The following is a 13635-nucleotide window of genomic DNA, read 5'->3' on the forward strand; positions in this document are numbered from 1 at the left end:
CATGTGGGAGGTGCCCTGCTGCCCTCCAGACTCCTGGAGATACCAAAATGGGAAGAAAAATCTGTCTTAATGTGTCTCCCTGGGCTAAGGAAGATCCTGTCAGGGCTGGAGATGCCTGAGCCTTGCTTAGCTCCATGGAGAAAAACATCCCTGGTTTTATCAGAACAAGAGAGTCATCACATTGAGAAAGAATCCCAGCAATATGGGATAAATTTCTTCCTGAAAGCATCAACAATTTTCAAGCACAGGAACCTTTCCCAGCTGAGGTATTCCAGGGTTTTATACATTCTTATTTAAAAATTCATGAACAGAAGTTTCACCCCTTTGCTTTCATGTCATAACAGCTAAAAACTTTTGTTCACACAGAGTTTGGCTGGGAAATATTGTGGATATTGAAATTCTGGAGTGCTGGCCCCAGTTTCTGAACCGAGTTACAAACACTGAACTTACTCAGGTGAGTATGAAAGAACAATACAAACACTTCCCTTTTTTCCACTCTGTGAGGACATTTTGGGCATCTTTATGCTTGAAAGGAATGGATTAAATAACCACATTTAAACTGTCAGTGACTGAGGAACATCAGCTCCTGAGATCCCGTGCAATTGGAATTTATCTGGGGATCGAGTGAGTGTTGTTCACAAAACCAAGCCACAAAAATGCACAAATGCCAATTATCCATGTTGTAACTGAGGAGGAAAGTTCTCCTGGACTGGATTTGTGTGACAAGGTTCTGCTAGTGAGGTGTTATTGGGGTGGATTCTCGGAGGAGCTGCTGGAAGTTCCAATGGTGCCAACTCCAAGGGATCCAGGATGAACCTGCTACTGACGAAGAAAGAGATGGTGGTGATGTCTCTGGTATAACTGATCTGAGAAGGAAAATGGTTATTGTGCAGTTGTAATTGTGGCCAGGGAAGAGTGGAGTGAGGCCATGGGAGAGGAGCAGCTCTGCTGACACCCAGGGCAGGGCAGGAAGAGGGGCAGGAGCTGCTCCAGGCACTGGAGCTGAGATCCCATGGGGAAGCCCATGGGGAGGCAGCTGTGCCCCTGCAGCCCATGGAGCCTGCAGAGATCCACCTGCAGCTCCTGTAGGAGCCCACAGCAGAGCATGGGGATGCTGAGAGTTGAGGGAAGCCCATGCTGGAGCAGGGACTTGTGGATCCATGGAGAGAGAAGCCCACACTGGAGCAGGTTTGCTGATAGCACTTGGGACCTATGGGGGACCCAGCCTTTTCCTGAAGGACTGACCTCATAGAAGTGGATCCACCTGGGAGTGGTTCATGAAGAGCTGCTGCCCATGGGATGGACTCACACTGGAGCAGCCCATGGAGAGCTGTCTCCTGTGGGAAGGACCCCATGCTGGAGCAGGGGAAGGACTCTCATTCCTCTCCCTGAGGAAGAAGCAGCAGCACAAACAACCCAAACTCCCATTCCCATCTCCCTGCGCCACTGGAGGGGAGGAGAGAGAGCCCAGGAAGGAGGGAGGGGTGCTGAGAAGATGTTCTTAAGATTTGTTTTACTTCCCACTACCCTGCTCTGATTTTGTGGGTAATAAACTCAATGGATTTCCTTACGTTGTTTTGCCCATGACAATATTTGGTGAGGGATCTCTCCTGATCTCAACTCTTGAGTTTTTCCTTATATTTTTCTTCCCTGTCCAGCTGAGGAGGGTGAGGGTGGTCAAGCCACCACATCTCACTGAAAAAAAACCTCCACAACAATAACAACAAAACCTCCCCACACCAGTAAAGTCTTTTTCCTCTGCATGCCTTTCAAATAAAAGCAAAACAAAACAAATAAAAAAACCCACAAAACAAAACAAAACAAAACAAAACAAACAAACAACCCCACCAAAACCCAAGCAAATACAGGAAATAAAATCCAAAAGCTGACTCTAAATAGGTTTGACTCTAATAGATGGCTTCATGTTGGATGGAAAGGGATCAGGTTGGATATGTTACCAGCTAAAAAATATGATAATGGGATTTAAATGACATTGTGCCTGCCTGGGCAATTAATTTGGGGATTTTAGGCAAACTGCAACAAGGCATCTGGTGACATCACCAGTTTTCTGTAGGCACTAATGGAGCTGTTCACAAAAAGCAGAGCTGGATGACAAGCAGCAGCTGAATGAACTTGGGGAGCAGTGGTTTTGTAATTGTAGAAATCTTTTTTTTTTTTTTTTTTTTCCCCTAAAAGGACATTGTTGCCTCCTGATAAAAACTAGTTTAAAAGCAAAATTCCTCCACGAAATGGCACTGACCGCTTGGACCAAGGATTCGTGCCCTCAGAAGGGTTTGGCATAGTCCCAGCCAGGATCTTTGGGTGGATCCTGACCCTCCTCCAGCAGGAGCCTCTCAAACATCAGGGAGCACATCCAGAAGAGCTGCAAATCAAGAGCTGCAATTGTGCAAAGACACAAGGAAGCCTGGCAAATCAGTCACACCCATTGTTTCCTGGCATGGAAAAGGCCTGGAGATTTAATGCCTTGGTTGAGCTGGCCTTGTTTCATCCATTTGTTTGTAAAATGAAAGCCAAGGAGCTTATCCAGCCTTTTTTTGTAATCCTGGCAAGCCCAACTCTTTACCCTTTCCAGCTGCTGGCACCAGAAGCTTTGGTCAACTGAGTTCTATTGATGGGCAATCTTGAGAAGAAAGGTGCTCACCACTGACAGAAAATAGGAACTGCAGAAAGCAGCTCCAGGCAGGTAAGGGACAGTGACAAAAACCCCAAAGCAGGCAGAGGAAACACACTCAAGCTACAGAGTGTGCCCATGTTTCACCCTAAGAGCAGTGTACACATGCCTGCAGCTGCAAAATTCCAGGGGAAAAAAAAATTGTATGAAATCACACAGAGTCATGGAATCAACAAGGCTGGAAAAGATCTCCAGGATTATCAAATCTGATCTGTGACTGATCTTCATGGAAGAGCACTGAGTGCCACGTCCAGGCCTTTCTTGGACACCTCCAGGGATGGAGACTCCAAAACCCCCTGCCAATGGGATTGAGGGAGGAGAGGAGATAATGAGATAACAGGGGGTGGATTTCTTAAAGTGGATTTTGTTGTTGGAGCAAGTAACAAGAATCTCAAGAGGTGTTCAACAGCACAGTCCAGGGACAGCTCTAAAGGAGCCCTCCATGGTTTATTTTGGGTGGTTTTTCCAGAGCTGAGCTTCAAACACCGTATCTCAGCTCACATACAACTGTTTGCTGCTAAGCACTGTGCTATGATTAACAGGATTTCCTTTCAAAACCCCGACTATCAGCTTCAGAATGTTAGAATTAATCTGCTGGCCGCTTAATCCCTGGGCAGAGCGAATGAATCTTTCTCTAGATGAAAGGAAGAGGAAGGAGCTCTTTCAGTCCCTTTTTTTTTTTTTTTTTACACCCCAGATAGTATTTCAGGAGCACAACACAGGCTGAACCAACTTGCAGGTCTTTAATTTACATCTTCAGATTTCTCTGGAAGTTTGAGATCAAAACCACTGAACTCACAGCTGTGAGAACAGTTCACGAAGAACAAACCCACAAGTTTCAGAATGAATTAGCACAAAAACTGTAGCCAGATTATTCATGGAAAAGGTGGAGACTCTGCTATAATTACTCCACATTGCCACTAAACTGTAAAAAGGCTTCCTTGATATTTTCAGGTGTGTGTGGAAATGCTGAGCAGGAAGGCAAAGCTTGTAAGGTGAAGAAGCTAAAAAGAGCACAAGATAGAAAAAATAAACAAGATTTTCTTCTGCTGTGATGAGCACAGGTCCAAATCCCAGAATTTTCATGATCACTCCCTGGCAATGTGTCAGAGATGTCTCTGTTTCAATCTCAAATCCTTCTAGAGTAGCTCAGATAACGCATTCTTGTTATTTAATAATTATTAGAGATTTTAATTTAGATCTGTTCTTATACACAAGGTCAGATGTACACAGATTTCTCTCCCACCTGTGCTTTCATTCCATGGCAGAGCTGCTGCATTCCTAGGTACCTTGCATAATCCAGCTGCAAACTTTCAGGAAAAATAATTCCATTGCCTCTGCTTGATCAATAAACACATATCTTTAAATAGTCCACCATTTTATCATATGTCAATTGGAAAAAAATCACCATTTTTTAATATTAAACACAAGTGTGAGGTGGGGTCATGGATTGGTACAAACATGGAAGACTTGGAGACAGCTCCTGATAAAGCAGTGTTATTTTTGAAAGAGAAGTGGGATTTTTCCAGAGAGCTGGACAGTCAGTCAGTTGTGTGAAGGGCCGGATAAAGTACAAATCACTAATTTGACAGCTTCCACATCTGGGACAAGGGAAGAAGAGGAGCAGATATCAAACAGCACAGAGAAGAAAGAGAAGATGAACATCTGTGAATACGCAAACCCTTGGAGGTTAAAGAACAACACAGAGCAGCAGCAAAATCCCTTTGTCCACGATCAAAGGCAGAGACACGACAAGTTTGGTGAAGATTCACGAGCAAACACGCAGTGAGACCATGTGGAGGTGGGCAGTGCTGCTCCCAGCCCCTCAGGACACTCACCCCGTCGGGTCTGCCGTCCGAGGCCGTGACGATGAGGATGTAGCGGTCAGTGCTCTCTCTGTCCAGGGGCTTTCCCAAGGCCAGCAGGCCAGAGCTGGACAGGAAACAAAACCAGGACAATGTTAGCAGGGCAGCTGGGAGAGGTCTACGAGCACTTGCTGAGCTCCTCTTTGTAGGAGCTTTCAGGGTTTCTGTGGGTGAAGGCCAAGAAAAACCACAAGCCAATTCCCAACACTCTCCACTTGGATACAGAAATAACCCTGGATTAAAACACCAGCCTAGTAAGACTCCAAAAGCCAGAGATCCTCTGAACACAGCACCCCAGCACTTCAGCTATTTATTTAATTCTCAGAACGTATTTCTTTAGTATTTTTTTTACTATTAATGCTGCAATAAATGAGGATAGAGAAGGACAAGCAGGGGATTAATCATTGAGGAGTCCTGATACCCAGCAGGAAACTCTGGGAACACAGCACACACAGACTTCAGGGTGAGTCTCCTCAGGGAGAGGCTACTGGAGGAAAGTTACACATTGTATAACTTCAGAGTAAGGCCTGAAGTATCCCCTAATAATTAAATATTGCTGCAGGCACAAGGGTGGTGGGAAACAAGTCCCAGAGTGGTCTGGGCTGGAAAGGACCTTAAGGCTCATCCAGTGCTCCCCACTGCCATGGGCAGAGACACCTTCCATTATCCCAGGGTGCTCCAAGCCCTGAAGTCCAACTTGGCCTTGGACACTGCCAGGGAACTGGGATCTTGTGATTATTGAAGCCCATTTTAAAAGGACAGCAAAAGAAGGGTTAATTGGAAGCCACATAAAACAACGTTTGAAAGCACTGCAAATCGCTGTAACTGCTGACAATGAAATAATTTGGATTTTTCCCTCGGATCTAATTCCCTCCTGCAGATGTCTGGAAGCCGTCACCACAGGCTCATTACTTTTATGTTAGGAAGGATTAGGAAGGCACAGTGTGGACAATCCCACCTGAGGAAGCTCAGTACTCCTTAACTGAGCTGGCATCAGAGCCCTGAGCTGTCCCAAAGCTCCATATTTAATTTCCACGATTTTGGTGCCTGCGAGAACCTGGGCAAGGTTGTGACCAAGTGACAATGCCTCTTCTAAATCCACAGGGTATTTAACAACTATGGATGCAGGGTGACAGCAATCCCAGGCAGCTTCTCCCATGGAATGCCACCAAACACCTTAAGAAAGATGTAACACCACAAGTTTTTGCAGCCCAAACTCCACACCAGCTGGGATCTGGAGATCCTCGGATTTCCTATACTCTATTCCATTGCCAGTGGATAGATCAGACTCAAGCAGTGGTCAGGCACAGCTCTAAATTTTATTTACTGAACCCACATTTGATGTCCAGGACCCAGAGCATGAACAATGACTTGTGCAGAGGTTTTATTGAAACAGAAAATCTCCATTCTAAGGAAAGGGTTGCTCGCATCCCTTGGGAAGGAGTCCCTACAGAACTCCAATCCCAAACCATGGATAACACCAGCAGCCCAACATCGATCCCTGCACTGGCCACCTCAGTGAAGGAAAGTGTCTCCCCTCTCCAAGGTGTCCCTTCCCTCACCTGCCAAGTATTTATCAATCCTAGTGGATGAGAGCACCTCCTGGCATCTTCCAGGCTTTATTCCCATTGTTTCATAAAGGATTTGATTCTCCATGAACGGGAGATTTATCATTCATGGCTCACTCAGAACATACAAACCTGTCTCAGGAGATTTGGGTATTTAGGTTCACAATCTTTCTCTTAGACCAAATTAAAATTATTTTGCAGCAGGAATTAATAAGCCCCAGCTTACTTCTGTCCCATCATTTATTGTGGGAAGCCAGCTCACCAGCCTCCCTTCCTCCTGCAAGGAAAAGGATACTTTGGACTCAAAAATCAATTAATAACAGGTAAATTAATAGCTAATAATAGGTGAAATAAAGGGTGGTGGGCCAGGCACAGACCAATCTGGTGCTTATATTTCATAACAAACCCTCTCTTTCTCACTCTATTTAAGCTGGAATTCAATTTAAGGAAAATACAGTTCTTAAACAATGCTCAAAAGGCTTTTCACTACAGGCTAAACCATAACAAGTCAGGAAATTAAAGCAAAAATTGTCCCTGTCATTAGTCAGGAGCTGACAGGTAAAAGGGTTTTAATTAATCCCTGGCCACTCTTTTAAATGGAATCTTTCCACCTCAGCGAGTTTCCCTTACCTAAAGTGTTTAAAGTAAATAAACAGTGGCCAGTGACAAACCCCAGAGCGGAATTTGGCTCACAGAGCTCTCGTTAATGGCTGACAGCCCCTCCAAGGAGCAGCTGAAGGGTCTGAGCACAACCCTTTCCTCTCAGCTCCTCCGTTCCCTGCACTGGCAAGATCCAAGGCCGTTTTCCAAGGGTTTCCCACTTACCTTTGAGAGAGATTAAAAACCTGTTGAGGATCTCCGTTCTGAATGAGGTATTGGATGGGGTCACCCTCTCTATCAAAAGCCTTTAGGGAAGGAAAAAAAGAGGATAAAATTCAGTCAGTGGCAAAGGTTTCTTCTCTTCCACGTAGAAACTGGGGAATTAAGTTTGTATGACACCAATCCCTGTTTCTAAGGCAACTCTGGTTAATGATGGGCTATTCAAGATAAAGCTGGAGCGCATCAGAATTACTATGCTGCACAGAAATGACAATACCCTGAATGCAGGATAATAATTACTATTAATTATTAGTAATTATCTAATTATAAAATTACAGCCGCATCCAGCAGCATGAGCATGAAATTCAGGCCTTAACAATTTACTTCTGTCTTTCTGCAGCTCCACACTGATTAGACTGAACTTCTGGTTTCCTTTCTTCCCATTCTTCATTTCCACTTCTTACCAAGATCCCTCTTTTCGTTATTTTATTAGGATCCAAATCTTTGGCTGATGCTCCAATGAGTTCCAACTGCAGCACTCACCCTCCACAATAATTTGCCTTTTTTTTTTTTTTTGTGGGGAGGGATGTTATGTGTGTGAAGATCGGGTTAAGAGCTTTGACAACAGACATTAACAGCACCAAAAAGAGGATATTCCAGCTATTAGGTGAAAAAAAAAAATCTTTCAAAAGTTGAATAAATTACTTTTGATATCTCTCCTGGTGCCACCTGAGCCCATTTCCTTTGGTCTAGAAGAGAAAAGGCTGACCCCCACCTTGCTCCTGTCAAGCTGTTGCTGTGGACTACAACCAAAGGTAGCTTTGAGATGACCACCTAAAAAGCAGTTTTTGAGATAAAAACCCAAGAGAAATAACAAAAAACACAACTCTAACACCCCCAAAATTAAGAGCAGAAGCACAAGCCATTTAAATGCTTGGGCAGAGCAGGGAATGCAGTAAGTAAACAACTTGGTTTAGCCAAATAAATACCACGGACTAAGTCAGATGAAATGGAGCAGCACAAAGAGCAAGAAAAACTGGAATGGGGACAGTCAGAAAAAGTCAAGGCAAAACTGGAATAGAAACAGGAGAGAACACAAAGGATAACAAAGAAGTGTTTAAGTTACAGAAGGAACCTGAGGAGCGGCTTGAAAAGCAGAAGGAATGATGTTGAGAAGGTCAAAGAGGTAAAAGTGTTCCAGCTCCAAACTAAATTAACTGGGGCAAAACCTCAGCTGAGATCTGGCCAAGAGTCAGGCAGAGAAGATGTTCATAAGCAGCATCTTTGAATCAGCTCCTGGAATCCATCCTGGTGTATAGAAGGGCTGGAGCCATCTTAAAGCCATCAGAGATTTTATTTTGAGCACTCATAGAGAACAAAAATGCTGGAGGGCAAACCCAAGGTCTGTCCTTCACAGAAGAATGAGCCAGGAAATCACACACCAGGCAGGTGGAGTGCAGTTCCCAGAAACCCACAAATATCCAAATTATTGGCAAGTTCCCTGCAATGCCGATATGCAGATGGATAACACAGAACTAAATTTCTCCAGAACAAAAGGACGCTGAAGCAATTTAATCTGATTTTGCAACAGGACAAGTCTCCTGAACAGGGCAGAAACTGGATCAATAAAGCAGCTGAGCTGTGGCTTTTCCCGCTGCTTGATGGGACATTTTCCCAAAGGAGTCCTGACAACACAGTCTCCAAATGGAGGGTGGGATTAAGCAAGGATTAAACTCGTCATCAAAATGAAGGCCAGGCAGAAGTGGGCAGTGTTGATACTGACTCAGTTCTGCACGGCTGTGTCCAGCTCTCCCAGCACTGATCAACATTCCCATCCACAGCATCAACGACAGACTGGGGAAACTGTTGATGAATTCCATGGGTGGCACTGAGCGACGGGAGGCGTGGGTGGAATTTGGATCTCCCTGGCCTGAGGATATGAACAGTCCAGATCTGAGCCAAGAACACAAAATGCTACAAACACTGGAGGCAGACAATGTGAGGAGCTGGGATCTCTGAGGGATTGTCCTTGATCCTAAATCACCAGAATCCCATGGCTGCTCCTTTCTTTAGCCCTTTGTCCTCCTTTTACCTTCCTTGCAGGGCATCCTGCCCTCCCTTCACATTAAGTTTTCTCAGAGGTATCATTATGGTCTGCATTCTCTCATAACAAGTCAGGGGGCTCCTAGAAAGCCAGAAAATCAAAGACTGGCTGTCGTTTATTTCATTTTCTCCTTATCCCCACAGAAAATCCACCTTCAGTCAACATGCTTAAAAAAATAAAAAGGGGAAAAGTTAATAATTCCTTTTAAAAACTGCTTTCTTTAAAAGCAAAGAACACAAAGTTCTTATGTACAGAAGGAAACCACCAAAGGCAAGGGAGAAGAGCAACCTACTCCTGATTTTTTCCAGATCAATGGCACGGAGTGATTCCATAAATTGTACACAACAATTCCATGTTAGCTCCTTGTTCAGCACATAAGTGGACTCAGCTAACGGCCCTATTTGTTCTGCAGGCTCCCAGAAAAAGGACAGCATTTGCATATTTTAATTAATAATGGCTCGCAGAACATGAAGCCATAAACACCTCCCAGGCATGCAATAAACTCGGAGGTTTATTTACAAATTAATGCAGTGGAGATCATTTAATACTGCAATAATCTCAAATGTTGTTAATTAAAGCACCAGTCAAGACCAACCAGGTGGGTTAGAAAATAAATAAGGGGATAAGAAAGAAATAAAGCCCTCCATCATCAGCATAAGAAATTTTAATGGACAAGTAAAAAGTCAATTTTATTTTTCCAAAGTCTAATGGGCAAATTAAAAGCAGCTACATTTGCATTGTTACTGACCCTAATGCTTTGCAGGTCTTCAGATTCGATAATTGGGGAATACTTGAAAAATTTTGCTGGTCCTCTCCAGGATTTTGTAACCCTCCTGCTGTATGCAGAACTACCAAATTATTACTAAGAGAGAGCCATAATTTCTTGATCTGCACCAGCCCAGATCCTAATTGGATTGATAAGTCTCAGGAAAAGAAACATCAGTGTGAAAATTCACACAGGAAAACACTTGTTAAATATTTGAGGCCTGTGATATTTTATATCATTGAAGAAACACAGTAAGTATCTTCAGGCACTGCTAGAACTCCACAAAGCCCAAACCAAGGTGCCTCACTGGGAACTTTCTGTTACCTGGAAAAGGCAGCATAGGATTTCAGAAGCTTAAATACTCAGTTCATAAATGTTCAAACTGCTCTGGTGGATTTTACGCAGCGGGGAATAAAGGAACATGAAAACAGAAATGCTGCACACAGGAGAAGTCCTTCAATACAGATGGAGGTTTTAATGCAGGGCGAGGAAACTGGACTTGCAATTGGGTTGGGAGGGATCCTCAAAGCCCATCCAGTGCCACCCCCTGCCATGGGCAGGGACACCTCCCACTGTCCCAGGCTGCTCCAAGCCCCAAAGTCCAGCCTGGCCTTGGGCACTGCCAGGGATCCAGGGGCAGCCACAGCTGCTCTGGGCACCCTGTGCCAGGGCCTGCCCACCCTGCCAGGGAACAATTCCTGCCCAACATCCCATCCAGCCCTGCCCTCTGGCACCGGGAAGCCATTCCCTGTGTCCTGGCACTCCAGGCCTTTGTAAAAAGTCCCTCTCCATCTTCCACATCTCAGGTTGAGGACTTCTGGACCTACCAAGAGATACAGTCCTGGACTAAACACCAAAGCTACAGTCAAGCATATTTAACAATCAAGCATTTTGCACAGAACACAAGATCCCTGAGGCTGGAAAATCCCTGCCAGCCCACGGAGTCCCAGCTGTGCCCCATGGCCACCTTGTCCCCAGCCCAGAGCACTGAGTGCCACCTCCAGCCCTGCCTTGGACACCTCCAGCCATGGGCACTCCAAAGCTCCCTGGGCAGCCCCTGCCAAGGCCTCAGCACCCTTTCCATGGAGAAATTCCTGCTGCTGGCCAAGCTGAGCCTCCCCTGGCCCAGCCTGAGGCCGTTTGCCCTTGTCCTGTCCCTGTTCCCTGGCAGCAGAGCCCGACCCCCCCTGGCTGTCCCCTCCTGGCAGGGACTTGTGCAGAGCCACAAGGTCCCCCCTGAGCCTCCTTTGCTCCAGGCTGAGCCCCTTTCCCAGCTCCCTCAGCCTCTGCTGGGGCTCCAGCCCCTTCCCCAGCTCCTGCCCTGCCCTGGACACGCTCCAGCCCCTCCAGGGCTCTCTGGCCATGAGAACTGGACACGGCCCTGGCGGTCCCTCAGCAGGGCCAGCACAGAATGGGCTGTTTGGGGTTTAGTGAAACATTAAATCACATCATTCCATTGGCACTTCAGTTTCCAACCGTATTTAAATCCCATTAAATCCTTCAATACTGAAACCTGCCAAGAGGTTTTCTGCCTCCAAAGGTCCCTCAAGCCACAGATTCCAGCACCTGTCAAGGAAACACAAATGTTTCCATTTCTCAGCACGTTCCTGCCTCCTCCTCCTCTTTGGGGCTTCCAAGCCCAAGTGTCTCCCAGCAGGGAGGAGAAGGCTCCTGAGCAGCCTGGCCCTTCCACTCCTCCCTCCCTGCAGGCACCACAGATGTGCCAGGAGTTAATTGGCAGCACTGAGCTAAATTAGTCATCCTCCCTCAGCACAGGTGACTCTCTCGGCTTAACCAGCCAAAATAATCCCGGTCTTTCAGCAGGAAACCATTTTAGCAGGAGCTTTCCCATCCACCTGCTTCAGTGAGTTAATTAGAGATCTTTTATTTCACTACTGCTAGGCATTAAGTTCCCAATCTCTCTCTCAAAAACAAAAACAAAAAAATAACCCTCAGTAAAGAGTTGCCATTTATCTCCCTATTTTGCACAGCTGGTTTTTGGGCAGAACACAATGCTGTAAATAAGGAACAGTAAATAAGTGAGGAGAGAACTGATTTTTTCACCATTAGCACAACAAGGAGATGTCTGGTCCTGGTGCAGGAGGAGGAGGGATGTTCCTGCTCCTGGACCTTGCCGGGAACTGTTGCATGATCCCTGATCCCAGTGCACGAGGTCCCACTAACCCTGGGCCTGGCAGCACTGGGATCTCTGCTCCCTCTCAGCCTCTTGTTACACACACCCAGGGGCAGAAATACCTTCAGGCATTTTTCAAAACTGACAGGCTAGAGAAGGCAAATTGCCAAAACTTGCTGAAATTCCCCATAAATGGGGTGCTGAAGCTCGTCTGATCTGCTGGCAAATATAGTGAGAGATTTTAACACAAGAAATCACAAGCCTTTCAAGTTTTCAACCACTCATAGAAAAATTTTCTAATATAATAATCACAGAATCCCAGAATGGTTTGGATTGGAAGAGACTTGGAAGATCAACTTGTTCCTCTCCCTGCCATGGGCAGGGACATCTTCCACTATTTCAGGGTGCTCTAAGTCCCATCCAGCCTGACCTTGGACACTTCCAGGGACCCAGGAGCAGCCACAGCTTCTCTGGGCAGTGCCATTTGGAGCCTGTAGCATCTTTTTACAATACTTAAATCACAAAAAAGTAACTGAAATAGCCAAGTGAGCCCTCCTTCTCTACAATCCATGTAAAAGCAGCTATCGATCAAAATGAAATAATTTTTAATCCCCTTGAGCTGCCGCTTTTTCCCCCTGGATGCCAAGAGTGGCTTGTGCCTGGCACAACCACAGAGGGCAGGGAGGTGGGGAAGGTCTCAGCACCCTCAGGGAGTGGCAGGGAAGCCTCTGTACCTGCAGGTTGAGCAGGACAGCGCCGATCCTCATGGCCTCGCTGACCTCCAGGCTGTACATCAGCTGCGGGAAGCGCGGGGGGCTCTGGTTGTTGGGAGGCAGCACCTCGATGTAAACAGTGGTGATGGAGCTCCTGCAGTGCAAGGGGGGAGGAAAACCAATCAAAACCAAGGAAAACCAGTCAGAAACAAGAAATCCACAAGGCAACCTGCAGTGGCTGCTTTATGTGCTGTGTGCTCTCGAGATCTAACAGCCTCCCTTTGCTCCTCTAAAAGCTTCAGGACGTGCGTTTCCTCCTGGATCAAAAGGAAAGCAGGCTGCCACCTGAACAAGAAGAAAAGCTCAATAATTTCCCCCAAAGCAGCCCGAAGTGGTGCTCTTTCAAAACCAGAGCAGTGAGAGATCAGTGCACACCCCACAAAGAACGCGCTGTGTCCTCTGTGGGAGCAGCACAAATTGCGAGCTGGGAACTGCTCCTGCCATGCACAACAGCCAGCCCTGGAGCAGCCCTGCTGGCAGGCAGTTTGCTGCCTTCCCTTGGAAAAGAGGGAGCAGGGAATGCTGGCAGAGAGGATAATGCTGGGAGAAGAGATGCCCACAGCTCTGTGAGGCTGCTGCGATGCTGTGGGTCAATAACCCCCTTTTCAGAGCAAGAAATCCCATTTCAGAGCAGTGGCAATGCAGGAGACTACAAATCCCTGGCAAACCCTTCAGCTGCACTGAGTCCCTGCCTCAAAAAGACTGCAAACAGCATTCCAGGTGGAATACTGGAGGTGCTTTGGGACACTGACACTGAAGACCCTGCACAGAACATCCTGTAAACCTACTTGATATCCAAGAGCCTCAACTTGAGAACGGGAGCCAGGAGTCCCCCTGGAGATGGGAGATTAAAAATCCGATTTAAAGGATCTTCCTCTTGTCTCTGCACCATTATCCCACCTGCCTTCCCCCTG

The 13635-nt window shown here is 46.2% G+C and overlaps 2 protein-coding genes across 2 annotated transcripts in view; both read right to left on the reverse strand.

The window, feature by feature from the left end:
- LOC136364584 (protocadherin-15-like) overlaps positions 1-7910 on the reverse strand; it is a 30928-nt gene extending 23018 nt beyond the window's left edge. The window contains exons 1-2 of the mRNA XM_066324537.1: positions 6951-7910; positions 4531-4624 (exon numbers count right to left, since the gene is read on the reverse strand). The gene's annotated coding sequence lies outside the window, so the exon portion shown is untranslated. The remainder of the gene's footprint in view (positions 1-4530; positions 4625-6950) is intronic.
- LOC136364585 (protocadherin-15-like) overlaps positions 2285-13635 on the reverse strand; it is a 177719-nt gene continuing 166368 nt past the window's right edge. Inside the window, exons 10-13 of the mRNA XM_066324539.1 lie at positions 12683-12815; positions 6951-7030; positions 4531-4624; positions 2285-2383 (exon numbers count right to left, since the gene is read on the reverse strand). Of these exons, the coding sequence (XP_066180636.1) occupies positions 2285-2383; positions 4531-4624; positions 6951-7030; positions 12683-12815 (406 nt within the window). The remainder of the gene's footprint in view (positions 2384-4530; positions 4625-6950; positions 7031-12682; positions 12816-13635) is intronic.

Source organism: Sylvia atricapilla, chromosome 8, assembly GCF_009819655.1.
Source record: "Sylvia atricapilla isolate bSylAtr1 chromosome 8, bSylAtr1.pri, whole genome shotgun sequence".
Taxonomy (NCBI): Eukaryota; Metazoa; Chordata; class Aves; order Passeriformes; family Sylviidae; genus Sylvia; species Sylvia atricapilla.